This window comes from Seriola dumerili, unplaced genomic scaffold (genome assembly GCF_002260705.1).
Source record: "Seriola dumerili isolate Sdu_G_001 unplaced genomic scaffold, Sdu_1.0 BDQW01000068.1, whole genome shotgun sequence".
Lineage (NCBI taxonomy): Eukaryota > Metazoa > Chordata > Actinopteri > Carangiformes > Carangidae > Seriola > Seriola dumerili.
Genome location: NW_019174323.1, coordinates 13,555,368 through 13,573,153, shown reverse-complemented (window position 1 = coordinate 13,573,153; position 17,786 = coordinate 13,555,368). Strand labels below are relative to the sequence as shown.

Here is a 17,786-nt window from a genome sequence, read left to right as displayed (position 1 = left end):
TTTTTTAAATTGTGTTATTCAATATCTACATATTCTGTTGCATTGGTGCCTACTTTTTAATTATGGTTACTGCACATCAGTTTACCCCTATAATTTGGATAATTTATATGTTGAAACTAGAAATGAGTGTTGACTGAGCAGTAAAATTTGTTGTCATCCTTCACAAAACAAGCCTGAGTCATCCTGGTTGCTGCGGGGTTGGTGGGTGGACAGACTGAACACACCAAACCTTCTGTTTGTACATAATAAATCATTTTTTAAACTTTCTGTTCAACTTTTTCTGCAAGAAATTTAAAGTTCAGTCAGTGGATAAAAATGTGAATTATTGCAAAAAAAAATTTTTTTAAATTAGAGGAGCAAAATTTACAATAGCATGAAATGTTTTCTTAGTGATCGCGAAGATTTTGGAGTTAGTTTTACAGTGCATTAAAATCTCATTAGCGCCACTTCGGGAAAAAAAAGTTTTAGTAGCCTAAACTGTTAATATACTGAAAATTAGAAATGAGCCTCCAGGCCTTCCTGTAAGCAGGAGATCTTAGCGAATTATTACACCATTAAAACTGTTATAATAACTGCAGAAATGTAAACTGTTTTGAAGAGAATTCAGCGCATGAACTTCATAAACGAATCTGTTACATTTTAGCACCAGATGAAATGAAGCTAATATGTCTAACTTGCCTTTAGACCGTATATGACCGTATATATATTCCCCATTACACTTGTCAGTTCCCTTTTAATCGTATCCATAAAAGAGCATTATGCGCATTTCCACTAATCTAATTGTCACACCTTGCCTCTTCGAACTCAACTATAATTTTGCAACTGCAATAATAATAATGAAACTTCTATTTTGAAAAGCATTACTATCATAATTATTTGGCGAAGTCTTCCATAAGTTATTACATTTGCTAAATCAGGTCCACTGGCTTTAACGCATTTGTTATCTGCTGGTGTAAATGGCGTCACAGATTTGTAAAACAGACTTGAATAAAAATCACCACCTATGAGCAAATGATATTTATTTCCATATCTATGGAAGGAGGTACCTCCTGGCTGCACAGCCGCATCCTGTATCATATGTTAATGAAGTTAATGGTGGAGCTCCAGTGACAGCCGGCTGCTGAAGACCAATCAGAGAGCTCGCAGATGGAAGTCAGTGTGTTTGAGGCTCTGCAGGCAGGAGGTGTTTGAAGAACCATGTCGGCTCCTCCAGTGATGTAAAGAAGGATCCCATTCGCTTTTATTCGATTTTCACCTCCTATACAGCTGTGAACATGCACACTGTAACCTGTCACTGCGGGGAACGCTTTTTCACCAACAATGCATTGGACTTAAGTGTGGATTTGTTCCAAGTTTTCCTCGCTGTCCGACACAACTCATGAAACCCTCTTCAGAGCGACGGGTTTATGGACTCGCGTATTAGCTAATGATGTCTATGGGTTTCATGCCTGACAGTCTGAATGCCTCAGATCCCTCCAAATCGGCCTTTCTAGAGTTTGGCCACGGACATCCGGCACACCAGCAACACTCCCCCGGACTCTCTCACATTTACCCCGTCCATGGCTTACACGCTGCTGGGCATTCCCAGCACGAAAGTCCTTTTCCTGGCAGCGCGTCGTATGGCCGCTCTTTGGGCTACGCCTACCCCGGCGCGGTGAACACTCATCCCCCGTCTGCTTACATGCCCTACCAGCACAGCAATCACTGCAGCAACAGCAGCAGTCTGGCCCACAGCAGATTAGAGCAGACAGGTATGTGAGCAAGTCAAATCGAGTCGGACTAAATTGTTGTGTTATTAATGGCTATAAAATTCTGATTTGCCATCATGCATGAGCGCAATTACGCACGGGGCGCGCAATTTCCCTGATATTTTCCTGCTGATAAAAACGGTTCACTTGAGGGTTTAGTAAGTTCGCAAACATTTTCGTCATATACTGTTTTATGTTGAAAGTTGAATAAAGTTATGAACATGTGGCAGATTCTCACTCAATCACTAATGTCCAATCAAGGCCCGTTCAGATGCTCCCTCTTTACCACTCATGTTATAAAATGAAGACAGACGGTGCCATTACTTTTATTGACCATAATTTTCTGTGGGTAAGTTCAATTATAGTCCATGTAGCCCGAGCCTACCTCAGGAACTCGTTTCTAGCCTCATTGTTAGTGCACATTAAGAAAACGGTTCCTGAAAACAGGAATCCTTTCATCTCTGTGTGCTGAGCTCTGATTTCCCTTTTTTTTTTCTTTTTGCCTTCTGTGTTGTTGCAGTGTGAAGGTATCACCATGATCCAGCGTTTTCTTGTTGTCAGTACCATGAAAACCCTTCACTAAAAACATAAAGCCTAATACAGAAAGTCGTAGGCTAATTCAATGAAACTATATTCAGGGATCTGATAATACTTTAATATGACAGTCAGGTAAAAACGCAGCAGTTAAATTATAGTTTTTGGCTTTCAGGCCCTGAAAGAGAGTTTGGTTTGGTTTTGCAGTGCAGGGCCTGTGGGTTAAAGTGTCCAGGCACTATGCTGTAAAATCCATCCATTCATCAGTGCTCTCACTGTGTTTGAAAAGGTAGATTTTGTTTGTTTAAAACACTTTGAAAGTCTGTGTTAAATGTCACATCTGTGACTTTGCTATTTGTCTTGAAGCTGAAGATGAAAAATAAAACTCTTCTCTGTTTAATCTCTTTCTGTTTTTTCTTCAAACTACAAGATCGCGAGAAGTCCACGGTGATTGAGAACAGGGATATTCGTCTAAATGGCAAGGGGAAGAAAATCCGGAAGCCTCGGACCATCTACTCCAGCCTGCAGCTGCAGGCCCTGCACCAGCGCTTCCAGCAGACCCAGTACCTGGCCTTACCGGAGCGGGCCGACCTGGCGGCCAAACTGGGGCTCACCCAGACTCAGGTGGGCCTTCCCCTCACCCTGCAGCCCTGAGCGGATACAGGGAATGTGCAGCGTGTAGAATCCAGTGTATATGCACTTTATTAGCATTAATAATAATTAATAATAATAATTGAAGTAATGTAAAAATGATTCAGCACAGCGTTGTAGCCTAAAATATCAGACATATATAATATTTATCATTTAGTGAATTTTTTCATCATCATCATTCAGTGAATTATTATTGTACAGAAGGTTTCATTAGCAAATATTTCACATTCAAATGTCCTGAATCGATTTAATATAAAGTAGCCTGAAGCAAAATATGAGAGTGATAGAGGGTGGTGTTGAACCAGAGGATACTGAAGAGGAAACCTCTCATTTGCTGTGATTATAACGGATCACAGCGCGTCTGCAGATCAAATGAAAAACCAAATAGTTGTGATTTGTAACTCAATCCTTTAATGCATGCCTTATTTACTGTACTTAATTTCGTGGCTATATTTCTTTTGTCAGGCCTGGTCCTCGAAGTGTTCCTGTGAGTGAAGAATGGTCGTATTTTTTACAAAGCTGCGAAATTAAGGGTGGTCTGCTGATTTGCAGTAGTTTATTATAAATGACCCGATCAAATTAAGAGATTTACATGAGGTTTAATCTATTTTATTTTATTTTATTTTATTTTGTCTCCTTGTCTTGCGTTTATTTATTTATTTATGTATTTATTTTTTGTATTTGTTAGATTTTATATTTTAGTGTGTGTGTTTTTTGGTTTTTATAAGTAACAGCTTGTTAATGCAAAGACCTTCTCATGCAATTTTTAATATAATTTGTCACACACACACACACACACACACACACACACACACACACACACACACACACACACACACTCACTCACACACACACACACTCACACTCGGAGCTGTACACGCGCGTTTTGTGGACATGTTTAAAATTGTAAATGTTGACATATTGAAATGAGCAGTATGGGCATAATTTCAATAACTTCACGTGCATCTGTGAGCAGGTGCACGTGTCCTTCTCAAATGGGACAAAAAGAGGTCTCCCTCTCTCTCTCTCTCTCTCTCTCTCTCTCACTCTCTCTCTCTCGTCAGGAAAATGACTCAGTTGTCTGGCTTTAGTTTACAGTTTCAAAATAAGAGATAAACAAAAGAATCCACTCTGTCATCTGAGCTGCCTCCTGCACATTTTTCTTAATCCCTCCACAGTTACCTCAACTATTATCTTCCACTTCCACGCGGCCTTTCGTGTTGCTTGTTGCTCAGATGTTTATAGAGCGATTCATCGGGCGCTTTGATGCTTTTTATGAATATTCACACCATTGTTCTCGTGTAAAAATAGACATTTTATTTTGAATCAGCAGAAATTTCAGTGACCCACCGCCGCGCTCTCAGGGCTGTTTTTATTTCACAATACTCTTAAGTCTCGGCTTGTTGCTGTCACACTCATGCATCACTGGACTCATAAAACAACAATAATAAGAGAGCTGAGTTTTAATGGATTACAAGTACCACTCAGCCATAGGGCTGCATGGATAACAATGCGCCAATAACAGGCCTGGGATCTGCAAAAGCAACACGGAAAAGATGAGAGTTATGTGGAGTTTTCTTTTTTTTATCCTTCACAATATTCATTTCAGGCCAATTTTGAAAAGTGTGCTGAGTTTAACAGGGGGAAATATGCTCATAAAAAGCCCTTCACAGTATTATTTCCTTTATATTACTGGTGATTGTTAACCACAGTGACAATTATGTGCATTTTCTCTTTTTAGGTGAAAATATGGTTTCAGAATAAGCGCTCCAAGTATAAAAAGATCATGAAGCATGGCAGCGGATCAGAGGGAGAACATCTCCACAGCACCAGCTCCATCTCCCCCTGCTCGCCCGGGTTGCCCCAGCTTTGGGAGGTTTCCATGGCGAACAAAGGAGCCTCAATGCACCCAAACAATTACATGAACAGTTTTGGTCACTGGTATCCAAACCACCATCCTCATCAGGACGCGATGCCCAGGTCTCAGATGATGTGAGTGGATTGTTGTTGTTTTTTTGGTGCCGTGCAGACCAGCGGCTCGGCCTGTGAGAAGCGCACTACACTGAACCGGCTGGTCTCCCTCAAGGCCTCTTCTCAGACCTGAACTGCCTTTTAAACGTTTGTCTCGTATTCACTGTATTTCGTGTGCGTTTGGAATTATAATTTCACTGCAAAATATTCTACCAGGCATTAAATGCTTCTTTTTTTTATTTTTAAGATTTGTTATTAAGTCGCTGCAACCTCTGGTGCTCGACCCCATCTCACTGACATGTGGATTTAATGTGTGCAGTTTACTAAGAGACTCTGGATAAAGCAACTTTTCAAAAAAAAAAATCTTGTGTGCATGGGTCTACTTTATTAGTGCTGGACTTTCAGCTCCGTGAGCCAACAAATGCTATGTGGGTTATGCACATAAATGATTACGATTATGATTAATATGTGGTGTGACAAGTTTGTGTAGGTAGCTTCTTCACGTGACACGTTTTCATTAACACATATTTTAGAGGGCGAGGGAAGCTGTGAGACAAAGGCTTTTAAAGCGGTTCTGTGATAATTCATAGCTTGGGTATCAGCTCTGAGGGCTGAGTACAGTTCAGAAAAAATGGGTCGCTCATAAATTATTATTGCTTAATATTTTAGAATATTTAGGTTAAAATGAAAACCAACTTAATCATCCTACCCTAAAGGAAAAAGTAGTGGATGGTGAAACAGAGGGATGCGGGCTGGAACCTTTACGCACAACACAACAAAAGACACTTTGCTATTTAAAAAAAAAACATTTCAAATATCTTGGCTGCATTTTTCTGCTTTATCTGAAAAAAAAACAAACAAACCAACAATCCACTTCTCTTCTATTTTTAAAGAAGAACGAGGGAACATATGAGGCAACATCCCTCCTTTTTTTCTCACCAGAGAGAAACGCATGCCGTGAGGAGAAGAGGAGAGAGCAGAGAGGGGACGTGCAAGCCAACACTTCAACGATATTTTCTTTCTTCTTTAAGTGAGCTCAAACTCGCCGTTGTCATGATAAAATGACAAATGGCAGCGCAAGCCCTCCAATAAACGGCGCCTGATTTATAGTCGTTTGCACTGATTTGCACACTCTGGCGCTAACACTGTCTAAACACAGAAAATTAGTTATTTATATCTTTGCAAACACTTCGCCGCGGTCTGGGCTGATGCTCTTGATTAAATGGAGGGCTAAGCTCTGATTAATGAAGCTGAATGGTGCGTTAAAGAATCACCCAATGGCTTCTTTTTATCTTTTTCATTCATCACCCTGCTGCCTTTACTGTCTGGCAAACATTAGGTGCAGTCCGTCTGATGTCATAGCTACACAGGGATTAGAAAAATAACTGTGCAGTCTGTGTGGAGATATTCTCCCCTTAATATTACTCTATTAAAAATATACTGCAGGATATTTCTATTACAGGTGTTGTGATGTCATCTTAAAGGGTCATGACGCCCAGTTTTCAAAGGATTGTCATGCTCCACAGGGGAAGTGTTTGCAAAGTGCATGCACAAAAACTAAATTTAATTAACTCAATTAAGACCTTTCCTCAGTGAGGTCTTGGTACAGCTGTTATTTTTTAAAGATATCCACATATGCATACTCTAATACTAATATTATTGCATTCAAATATAACATGCCATACCTGCTATTAACTACGTTCAAGCAGCTATCCACACCGTATCAGTGGTGCACTCAGTCATGCAGGCTACAGTCAGTCCTGTCTTACCTCAGTCAGAGAAGTGCAGCCTTGTTCTGGAGGTGTTCAGCCCGCAGAGGTGTTTCTCTGAAGAACAAAGCCACACCAGAGCCCCGTGCTTTCTCCCCTCCAAGCTGATTTTCCCACACAACGACAGGCATTGTGTTACATTAACGTCTCCTTCTTTATATATATATGTACACACACCCTCGTGCCCTCATCCCTCTCTCCTGATGATTATGTGCCTGGTTAAACATGCAGGCCCGAGGAAGAAGAGGCAAGCATTGGTGAACCAAGTGACGGGGCATCAGGGAAAATTATAGGCAATTTCACATCTCCAGATTAGAATAATGGCCCGTGGAGTTGGACAGACAAGAGTAGGACCTTTCAAACGGGGGCCAATTATCATGCGAGCAGATTGAAGGGAAAGTGAAAAGGCTCCTCGTGTTATAGACAAGCGAAGAGGAAAGGACGGAAGGCTGGGAGATGGGTTGAAGGGTAATGATAAAGGGCGAAGTCTGACTGTATCAATGCTGAGGATGATGTGGTTATCAGATACGATGTGTCTGATGGGTTTTAATTGTAGGATAGCAACAATGGAGAAAATAGCTTGTTATTAAATCCCAGTTGCTTTGAACGGGCCAACGGCAAAGCAGGTCTCTGGGGTGATTATTGTTATTAACTTGAGTGATCTGACATCTCGGGTAATTGTGAGCAACATCCCTGTTAGAGAGAGTGAGTGCATGATTTGGTTTCATCTGAAGGAAAGGCTTGATTTAGTTTGGGGCATGACACACACACACACACACACACACACTCTGGAGGGATTAAAAGATGGAATACAATTTGGCAGGCAGAAAGGCATGCACACACACTGAGATTAGATTCAAAACACTGGGTTTTAGCAGAGCAGGCACACCCAAAACACACAAAAAAAATGTGGGGACAAGCAGGAAATTACATCTTTTCATGTATTTTCAACTATTTTACAGTTTTTCATGCCTGTCTTTTTGCTGAAATCCATGTCTGGAGGCCAAATTTTCCATTTCTAGGTCAAGGTGAGCTCATGCCGCAGCAGCACCGAGCCCTCACCGTTGGGAAGGCTTTATCAGGATGTGATGACTGGCTGAGAAGCATCAGCACACAGCCCAGCCCGGCCTGAGGTCAGCCAGGGTTCACGGGTCCACAGCTGTCAAGGATGCCTTTCCCCCTTCATTTCATCCCAGTTTACAGCAAAATGGACACAGTGAGTGATCTTAATGCAGCCGAGGACTCGGCCCAGGCCCGGGCTAAGTGTCGGACAGCTGCTGAAGTCTTTCCATGGATGCATTTCAGTTCCCGACCTCCATCTCAACCCATATCGCTTCACCCCAGAGACAAGTGCTGACACCACACTGTTGACTGTTGCGAGGGGTGGGGGAGGTATAAGGGGCTTATAGGGGCCCTGGCACCGGCTCTATTTAGGGTGCTGTGATGCTGTGCCATGCAGAGATCACATTCAAGTTCAGCAGTTCGCCTCCACCTCCGTGGCTACTTACACTTGTTAATGTTTGAGAGATGACATATATGGACACGTCTGACAGCCCACACACACAAGTGCAGCCTGTAGCGAACACACGTTTGTCTTCGGCACAAATGTTTCCCCTGACAGCCACAGCCGAGGGCCACACATGCTGAGGGGGCCACCGAGGGGAGGTCACATGTACTCTTGATGAGATTTCATTGATATTAAAATGCAATAGTAATCATGCTGCTTTTGTCAAATCAGCACAGTGCACTGACATGATGAGTGATGCTATAGACAACTGGTGTTGAGTTCAGGGAAATAAACCAGAGGAAAGACATTAGGGAAATAGAATCAGGAGCCGTGACACTTTTTTATTTTTTTATTTATTTTATTCGTGGCAAAATGATGAAAGAACGTGTGTAAACGGGGGAAATGTGTAAAATGCTTTTTATAATAAACTGAACTTCAGAGCTGCCAAAATAAATAAATAAATTTTAAAAAAATTTTATGGTGAATTTACAAGTGAAATACATTGATTCTAGTCCAATGGTCTTCAATGTGAATTTCAAATGACTGAAGTGATAGTTCAATAAAACTTCCACATGAAAATATGTGTTAATGTTTTTAATAACCTGTCTGAAATTCTAACAAAAAACTATTTGAATTAGGCCTAAAATAAATAAAAATAACATAATAATTTGAAAATATTAGATGATAATTATTACATGTAAATAAATGACATATTGTTATAGTTTCTATTACACGGTTTAACAGCCCTAAATGTATAGGTTAAGTCAACATTTACACTGTATTTGTTTGGCCATACGTGCTCATATATAAAGTAATAGAGATAAATCAGATTAAGTCAAGTTGTGGTCATTTAAGGTGTAAAGATATTCCTCAAAAAAAATCCTCCATTATATACACTGTTGCTCATAAAGTTGGAATAATTTTGTTTTCACACACAGTCCTCTGTTTATTCCTATTTAAATGCATGAATTCATTTGAGGGTATTTCTGGGTAATTGGGACACATAATGTAATCACTGCACCTGGTCAAAAGTGATTACTGATGCATTTAAATAGGAATAAACAGAGGACTGTGTCTGAAAACAAAATTATTCCAACTTTATGAGCAACAGTGTAAATTATATTTTTCACTGTAATGTATATATTCTATTCTTTAGGGAGGTAAATAGGTTAAAAGGAAAATAGATGATGATTCTGATGTGAACGAATCTGCATCCGGAGTTGTAATGAATAAAGTCAGATTATTTGATAATTAGAAGTGATAATACTGGAGTAATAAACTATACTCCAACATATTTTCTACTTGATTTGAAAATCCACCGATGAAGCTGTAATGTTGTGGAATTACTGTAAAAACACGACGTCGCAATAAAGTCTCTATACAGTAACACCTCGAGCCCGGGCGCACACCACTCTCGTTACTGAAAGTGGGAGAGAGGGGTATAAACCCACTAATGCGCGTACATTTTCTCCCCGTGCGTCATGGCGCCTTGGTGGTCCATGTGGATAAGATCGCCATTAGCGGTTTCTCCATCATGTAATTTTTATTTTGTGCAGCATATTTAATAATGAATGAGCTGTGTGGCCAGACTGATGGTATTGTCCGCTGTCATTAGTCATTACTTCAGAAGACGCAGAGAGGGAGGTTGTTGTTTTTTTCCTGAGTGTCTCATTGTCGCTGTCATAACAGTCATTATCGGAGTAGCTGTCATGTTTACCCAGCATCTCTCCGCTAATTGATATCAGTGTGCTCTCCAGGTTTCACGTGCGCTTCTACCACGAGCATGTTTTATTACCTGGGAAGAGCTTTTGCTTGATAAGCATCGAGAGTCTTGAGTCTTTTTTTCTGTTTTGTTTTTTTTTTTCCAGAGGAACTACTTTGCCAAATGCAACAGAATAAATTCCAGCGTCTAAAGTGAAAGGCTCCAAAAACACAAAGGAGTTGTGTTTTCTTATACCTTCAACATTTGGCAGAGTTTCTATCCATCCTGCTGCGCCCGTGTGCGTGTGTGTGTGTGTGTGTGCGCGTGCGCGCGTGCGTGAGATCCCCTTCGGCAGCAGGGTTGCTTCACCCCCGCACAGCCCCACCCACCTCTCTCTCTCTCTCTCTCCCTCTCTTTCTCTCTCTCTCTTTGTGCAACGTGCTGAATTCTCTCTTGTTATCTGGCAACAGAACAGTAATAAAACCAAGTGACTCCAACATGTCTGCATGTATGTCGCCTCCTAGTGCAGCGCTTTGCACGCAGCTCACAGAGTCAGTTCACTGCACTGTCACAGTTACAGTTTAGACTTGAGGGCATAAAGTGGAGCATTCACCTTTTTGATCAGAAGATAATGAGGTTTTAAAAATAATACATACATTTAAAATAATAATAAACTATCCACTGCATGCACCGTAAGTGTAGGCATGGATACCACTATTTTAATACACTCTCTCTCCGTCACTATGGTATGGCACAAGACTGTTACTGTTCAGATGGATAAGTAATTATTAAAACCTGAGGATGGATGTATTAGAATTAAATATTAATTATGAATGCAGCTGCTTCCAGTGCGGGAAATTGTTTGGATTTTAGATGAGTGAAACTTGTTTTTGGAAAATTAGGCTACTTCACCACATTTCCTTTTTTTCTTTTTTTTTTTCTTTTTTTCCTTTTGCCTTGAAATCTTTCCTGCAGTGTTTAGAATACTGTCGTTTAAGGTGACATAGACCTTACAGACCCTACATTTAATTATCTGAGCGGTTTGTCATGTCCAAAGTGTTTATAAAGGCGCTACACACACAACATGCAATTAACACCTTTATTCAGTTGACAAGAAGAACAAGGGGACTAATTACATGAATATAAAAATGTTTTTTGGAAGCACCTCAGTGCAGCCGTTCCGTTTCAAACAAATATGATCATAGTGGTTCTGCATATAAACACATATTTACAGCCTTCGACGTTTTGTACAAATCAATATAAATATGACCTGAGTTTTCTTTTTTTTTTTTTTACGCGCGCTCTACAAACCCGCATGCATGATTTGAATGTAGCATGAATCAACTGCACAGTTTTGTCAAAATTCGGGTTGTGGTCAGGCTACTTGTTTTAAAAAAAAACTTTGCATATTCATTTACAAAAGAAGGTAAGGAAATACAACAGAAGCGATAAATAATTTAAAAAAAAAACCACGCCAGATGTCCGTTAAATATGCCGCCACAAGTGATCAGAAATCCCTTATGTGCTTTGTGAATGGAACACCCAGTTCTGAAACATTCTTGATCATCCAAAAACCAAAGGCAATGTTTCACTTCAGGCCAACTCCCGGTCCGGTCGACCTTCGCTCTGCAGAGTCATTGTGGAGAAACCTCGTTTGGAAAAATGTGGAGAGATAAATCTGCTCTTGAGTCATTGTCAGTAAACAGCTCCCACACTTTGCTGCGGGACTGGGTGGTGAACGGTGCCCGGGTGCTGTAGGTGTGATCCCTGCTGGTACCAGTGGTTGTTATAATCCTCCAGATATGGCGGCGACGAGCTGTGCGTCGGCTGTGGGACCTGAGGTCTGCTGATCGGGGTGCTCTGCGGGGTGCTGTTCTCCCAGACTGCGGGGGATGGCGGGGAGTTGCAGGCCATGGAGTCGCTGGCGTTGGGACTGTGCTCCAGGGGAACCTCGCCGTTTTTGTACAGCTTCTTGAACTTGGACCTCCGGTTCTGGAACCAGATCTTCACCTGAGAAAGGAGTGTGTACATTAATTGTAATGCAACAAAAAATTCAAAGATCAATATGTATAATGTTACTTCTTAAAATGAATGTGTCCTTGTAACAAAAGACAAAACATTTTAAGTGCGATAAGAGAGTATTTTAATCGTTTAGATTTAACCTAAATAAAGGGCATCGAACCGAGAGGAATGTCTCTTGTGCGTAATTACGCATTGATGGATAATTACAGAGCAAATTGTTGACCTTACTGGAGAGTCCTGACTCACTTTGCATTAAAAGTATCGATGAATTAGAAAATATCAGGTGTCTCTGGGTCGGGCAGCTTACCTGTGTCTGAGTGAGGCCGAGCTGCGCCGCCAGCTCCGCTCTCTCGGGCAGAGCGAGGTACTGCGCCTTCTGGAAGCGCCTCTGCAGAGCAGCGAGCTGGTAGCTGGAGTAGATCGTCCTCGGCTTGCGGATCTTTTTCGGTTTTCCATTCACCATGCGGACCTCGGGCTCTGGCTCTTCTTTCACTACAAATGAAAACAAAACAGAATGAATAAAAGTGACTGTGGATATAAAACTGTGGCTCTTTAAAGTTTCACTCAAAGTATAAAAGTTTGACCGTGATGAATTAAAAGAGGAACTACCACGAGGAAATGTTGATGGGATATTCTGAGAGTTAAGAACATGTTATCATTATAATGTTGAAAAAAAATGCTCTAAAGTTTAAAGTGAAATATGGCAACTTCAAAAGTTTTGAAAAACATAAACGTCACACAACAAAAGTCAAATCTAAATCTCTTTGTCAAATCTCAAATTTGGCCTGCCAGCAGTAACATGTTAAAATGGATGGAGTGAATATTATTAGCTTTAATCAAACCATCATTGTTTTATGGCCAGCTGTTAATGGCTGGCTCGTTCCCAGACAGGCTGTTAAAACATGACATTAACACCAGGCAGTGAACTACCGCTGAACAAATGTTGGTGTTTTTTTGTTGTTTTTTGGGTTTTTTTTTTTACCTGTAGATACACGATCAATCAAATACACTGGCGAGTGAATATCACACTGGTCTTGTGAAGTAACATTTATGAAGACATGAAACAGAGGGAAAGCATGTGATCCAGCTTCAGTCACCACGTCACTGCATTTTCACTTTTTGTGTTTTCCAAAAAAAAAGTGAAACTTAAAATGAAATGTAGAATTAAACAAAAAATAAAACATCCTGACTCTTGTTTTCAGATGTGACCAGGACTCAGTCACAGGCAGATCTCAGTCCCCACAAGTGACTCGATCTTAAACGCGCAGATAACGCGATGCACACGGGAGATAAAGACGATCGCAGTAAAATAACAGGAGGTTATATCAACATTTACCTGAGCTCGGAGGCGAGGCCTGCAGGTGATCTCTGTTGTAATGTCCGTACTGTCTGTAGCTATTTGTGTAGGGGTATTCAGATTTGGTGGCGTAAGCTCCAGCAGCTCCCATTCCGTTCAGATTAAACTGATGGTGGTAAGAGTTCATGGGCTGTCCGTACGGTTGACTCTGATAATATTCGTGATGGCCGTGGGACGTCTGTCCGCTGTAGTAGCCCATGTCCGTCACCGACGACTCGGGGAGAGTAGGAGAGTCCTTGGAGTTCGGGTGGCAACTCATAGATCCGGGTAGATCGGTCAAAATACTCGCAATCTTCTTCTCGTACGTCTGTCCGGCGCTCATGGTGAAAGCAGCCCTCCAGAGTAAACAAAATCCACCGGTGGATTCTTTAGTTGAGGAGTGCGCAAAGCAAAATCGCAATGAAGAACTGGTGTGTGTGTGTGCGCGCTCTTTAAACGCACGGCTTTGGAGCGCCTATAGTCCACTGAAACTCTCCCAGCTGCAGAAACTTGGTTGTGGCATAGCTCAGCCCTTGTGACACAGAGTTATAGAGAGCTGGGCTGGATGCTGCCTTCTCATTGGCTCCACTGTTTTCCCCCCTCTTGCGCTCCAGGCGAAGTCGTGGTGAAACCCAGCCTTCAGCCAAGAGCGCCTGTGTACGCATACCTCAGCACCCTGAGCTTTTTTTTTTTTTTTTTGGCTTGAGATTTGCATTTACCTGTCCACTGGGTGGACATGCAGCTCTGTAGGCCTTTAAGGAAGCTCTGTCCCAAAACACAAGCACCTATAGGTCCAGCTTTCCCCAACAGCTGCATCATCTACAGGCTTGGCATCAAGATGTCACAACACAATAGTGGCCCAGAGCCTTTCTCAAGCCCAATCCTCCAGCCAGAGCGTCTCCTTAATGTTTTTATGCAATGTTTTCTTTACAGTGCCTAGAGATCACACTTAATTCAGCCTATTGAAAGGCTGCCAGCCAGCCTCCCACAGACTCCTATTGTCATTCAAAGGTGCTGGCGGACAGTGAACTTTACGTGAAAGAGATGGAACAGATAGGCAAAAGACTCGTTCAACTGATATTGCCTGTGGGTAAATTCCTCCACACTGTCCGTGTTGTGGGTGAATGTGTGTCTGTGTGTGTGCATGCGTGTATGTCAATGCAAATTCGATCAACACTGTTCAGAAGAAGATGGTGGTAAGGTGTAATTCACAGTAGGCAGTATTCGAAGCTTGGTCTGCATTAGGCCTCAATATTTTCTATTATGATTTATTTTGAGGAATATTTTTGCTAAAGGAAACCAGAGAAATATTGTTTCTCTTGTAATTTCAACAGAGAAAAAAAAATTCAGTCTATCAATTTTTTTCTGCAGCTTGTGCTGTCAGCTGAAAACACGGTGCACAGCGCCCCCTGCTGAATCCACTCCTCAATGTAACTTCAGTTGTTTGCCTGCAAAATACACAAATGCAGATTTACACAGCTGCAGATGTGCAAACAGCTGCCGATACTCTCCACTGTCTCATCTACATTCGTCATAGATCACTATCTCAAGATCTTAAAAGGACACTGCTGATACACCGACAGGCATTTCATCCGCAGCCTCTCATGTCTGATGACCTTCCGCCATCTTTCGGTGGAGTTCTGTAGCGCTGGAGTGACGTTTTAAAGGGTCAGTTCAACTCACTTTAAATAACACAAAATGAAATGATAATGATTAACATAAATCAATAAAAGCACTTATTGAATGAGTCAAAGCCACGCCGATAGATGTTTTGCCTATTATGTTAAAATCTGAATCAAATACAAAAGACGGCACCTTACTGTGAATAGACAATCATTTTGAGGCAAATTAATTGGAAAATGATGGATTCATTTGATTTGCCCAAATTAAAATCTGGTGTTTGGTAAATATGTTTCCACACACTGTCAATGACGAATAAGAAAAAAAAAGCATAAAATATAAAGTCTGAGCTCTGGACATAAGTGACTCACTAACATGTGCCTGTCACAGACCTCTGTATGTCTGAAGGTTGTTGTCCTCTGCCGCCCAGGGACGCCAGCTGTGCAGATTTACCTACAAAGATACAAATGGAAGAAAAGATGTTTGAATGCACAAGAAAAGTTTTTTTTTGTTTTGCTTTTTCTGTGGACTGGACACATGATTGACAGCTGGAACGTTTTTTGGAGATATTACAAGCAGAAATCTTCCAGTGGTTTTCAAAAGCAAAAATATCCATTTCCAGGGAAAAGTGTTATTGCTCACGTGTTTCTTGTCTTCACTTCAATCGACAGTCAATCAAAGAAGAGATTAGAGGTAAATCTGATCCCAAGATTTCATTTCTTCTGTGGCAAGAAAACCATTTATCAGAAGCCCTTCAAGGCAACTTCAGAACATCATGATCCATGAGTTTTTACAAACATAAGCATTTTGCCAAATGCCCCCAGACCTGACAGCATATCTAAGCATGCCTGAGAGAGACTGTGCATGTCTCCAGTCGCCTTAAACCTCACACTGCAAAACAGCACTGGAAGATTATATGACATTAGATAGACGAGAAAATACAGTCACATCCAGTTGAAGTCAAACAAGAAGATATATACATTTCTTATACATTACTCTCCTCTGCATGTAAATGTCCAGATCAAAGTACAGAAATATTCCACATTCATGAGCAGAACACACACATACACTCAAAATTGAAATGTGTTATAACACTCAACACTTTAAACTGCTTGTAGAGAGTTATAATCTACCAAAATGTCCTCACCCCTGAAGGTCTTGATTGAATGTAAACAGCAAAAAATAAGCTGCTGTTTCATTGTGAAATCATCAGGCTTTTGTAGTGTCACAGAACAACCAGTAGAGGGCGCGTTTGTCTTAAAATTCAATATTGTGCTGTCAGTTTGAAAATGCTTATGAGACACATACATCATAAAAATATATACTGTAAAAATATATGACAAGGAGAAAGTAAAAATAATCTAACTCAGCACTTTTCAGTGTCTGATGTCAGTTTGATGTAGCTGCTCCTCTCTAAGGTATAAATGTGTTTACACATCAATCTAAAACCCTTGGCCTCAAATCTTTTTTTCTGTCAGAGAATATGTGATTCATGGACAAATGAACTCTCTACACTTCTCAGGCTGCCAACTCAACAAACCCTCACAACACAGTAACATGAGACAGCATTTGAGGACATGTTTTGCACTTTTCTAATGCAGTGGGTAAAAGTGGAGCAGCTGGCTCGGTTCCAACACAGGACAAGAGCTCAGACCTCGCACAATAAAAACCCAGCAATTACTGGCTAACTAGGTCCGATCACTGTCGAGGTAAAACCCCTTTGTGTACTGTACATCACAAATGAAACCATTTCCCCTCAGAGAAAGTAATTTTCTTTCCATTTTAAACTTCTCAAATCTTCCCGAGAGTCATCAGTGTGATTAAGGGAGCCCCCTTAGGCCAAAAAGAGCAACACTAATGGCAGTGACCCTCAGACATGAAGTATGTGGGAGAATCAGAGACATACCAGTCTAGCAATTTTCTCAGGACCTTCATAGGATGACAGTGGCTGCAGTTATCAAAAAGTTTCACTTCAAGCACAAGATGTGCCTCTTCTCTGTATCTCTCCTTGCAGCTCTTCTCAGGGTTTTCAATTTTAAAATACCAGCTTCAGCATTCCTGTTTGAATTGATTCTCCTGTGTTATGAAGCGCTCTGGACAAATACGGCACTTCCTGAAAGAATTAGAGGACTGCAAGTGACGTGCAGAAATGCCCCTGCACCTGTCCATTAGTACAAGACGAACAAAGGGAAACACACATACTGGATATGCATCTACTACTACCTACTGCTCCATGTGTCCTGCAAGGTCTTCTATAGCAACACTGAGTGCTCTAGTTAACCCCCTACACACATAAATAAGTCAAAGGGATCCCCCCTCATGCAGTGCAGCAAAGTGCACATAATCCCACATGCGCACGCCTACACTGCAGAGGATGTTTGGACTTTAATTATGAAGGCAACGGTGACACCACAAAAACAAAGTCCATTCATTGCTTCCTCCACCCCCGCAACCATCAACGCAATATCATCTCCCTTTGAAAAGTTCAAGGCAGCAGCGTGGAGCTCCTTGAGATAATGAAGCACCACTGGCTAGTCTGCGCTGATCTGATTGAATGGTCGACTCACTCAGGGAGTCAGGGCACTCTCATGAGTGGGAGACTTAGAAGTCTATTAACTGCTAACTCTCTCTTTCTCCTGCTCTCCCTCCATCTTTGTCTGCAGTCCTGATTAGAGATAAAAGAAAAGAGAGAAAATGGCAACGAGTCAAGGACTGAGCCATCGCTTTAATGTAGATCTGTGTGTGCAGACAGGGGAAATCACCTGATGTTTTTTACTTCTACTCCTCTTTCATGAGTAAATTCTTGTCAGTCTTTTCTACAAATGTTTCCAGATACAGGATCTCTGTGAGAGCTGCAGAATGCATTATCTAAAAACTGACTTAATGTGTACAGAATAATAGCTCAAAGTGAAATTCAAGGCCATAA

The 17,786-nt window shown here is 41.3% G+C and overlaps 2 protein-coding genes across 2 annotated transcripts; one reads left to right on the top strand and one right to left on the bottom strand.

The window, feature by feature from the left end:
* Positions 1-1,145: 1,145 nt before the first annotated feature.
* LOC111220161 (homeobox protein Dlx4b-like) lies at positions 1,146-5,236 on the top strand. The gene is made up of 3 exons (XM_022743155.1): positions 1,146-1,751; positions 2,713-2,906; positions 4,675-5,236. Exons 1-3 carry the CDS (start codon positions 1,427-1,429, stop codon positions 4,927-4,929), a joined length of 774 nt encoding a protein of 257 aa, XP_022598876.1. The 5' UTR covers positions 1,146-1,426; the 3' UTR covers positions 4,930-5,236.
* A 5,758-nt stretch (positions 5,237-10,994) lies between these two features.
* On the bottom strand, positions 10,995-13,744 carry dlx3 (distal-less homeobox 3). Its single transcript, XM_022742978.1, has 3 exons — positions 13,241-13,744; positions 12,212-12,396; positions 10,995-11,892 (listed from the first exon to the last, which is right to left on the bottom strand). The coding sequence occupies exons 1-3, from the start codon at positions 13,581-13,583 to the stop codon at positions 11,578-11,580; spliced, it is 843 nt and encodes a 280-aa protein (XP_022598699.1). The 5' UTR covers positions 13,584-13,744; the 3' UTR covers positions 10,995-11,577.
* Between the last annotated feature and the right edge of the window lie 4,042 nt (positions 13,745-17,786).

Coding starts and splice junctions, on each gene's coding strand:
- dlx3 (XM_022742978.1), bottom strand. CDS start 13,583: ATGAGCGCCGGACAGACGTACGAGAAGAAGATTGCGAGTATTTTGACC. Junction 12,397..13,240: donor GGCCTCGCCTCCGAGCTCAG/GTAAATGTTGAT, acceptor TTTCATTTGTAG/TGAAAGAAGAGCCAGAGCCC. Junction 11,893..12,211: donor TCGGCCTCACTCAGACACAG/GTAAGCTGCCCG, acceptor CTCCTTTCTCAG/GTGAAGATCTGGTTCCAGAA.
- LOC111220161 (XM_022743155.1), top strand. CDS start 1,427: ATGATGTCTATGGGTTTCATGCCTGACAGTCTGAATGCCTCAGATCCC. Junction 1,752..2,712: donor CAGCAGATTAGAGCAGACAG/GTATGTGAGCAA, acceptor TCAAACTACAAG/ATCGCGAGAAGTCCACGGTG. Junction 2,907..4,674: donor TGGGGCTCACCCAGACTCAG/GTGGGCCTTCCC, acceptor TTCTCTTTTTAG/GTGAAAATATGGTTTCAGAA.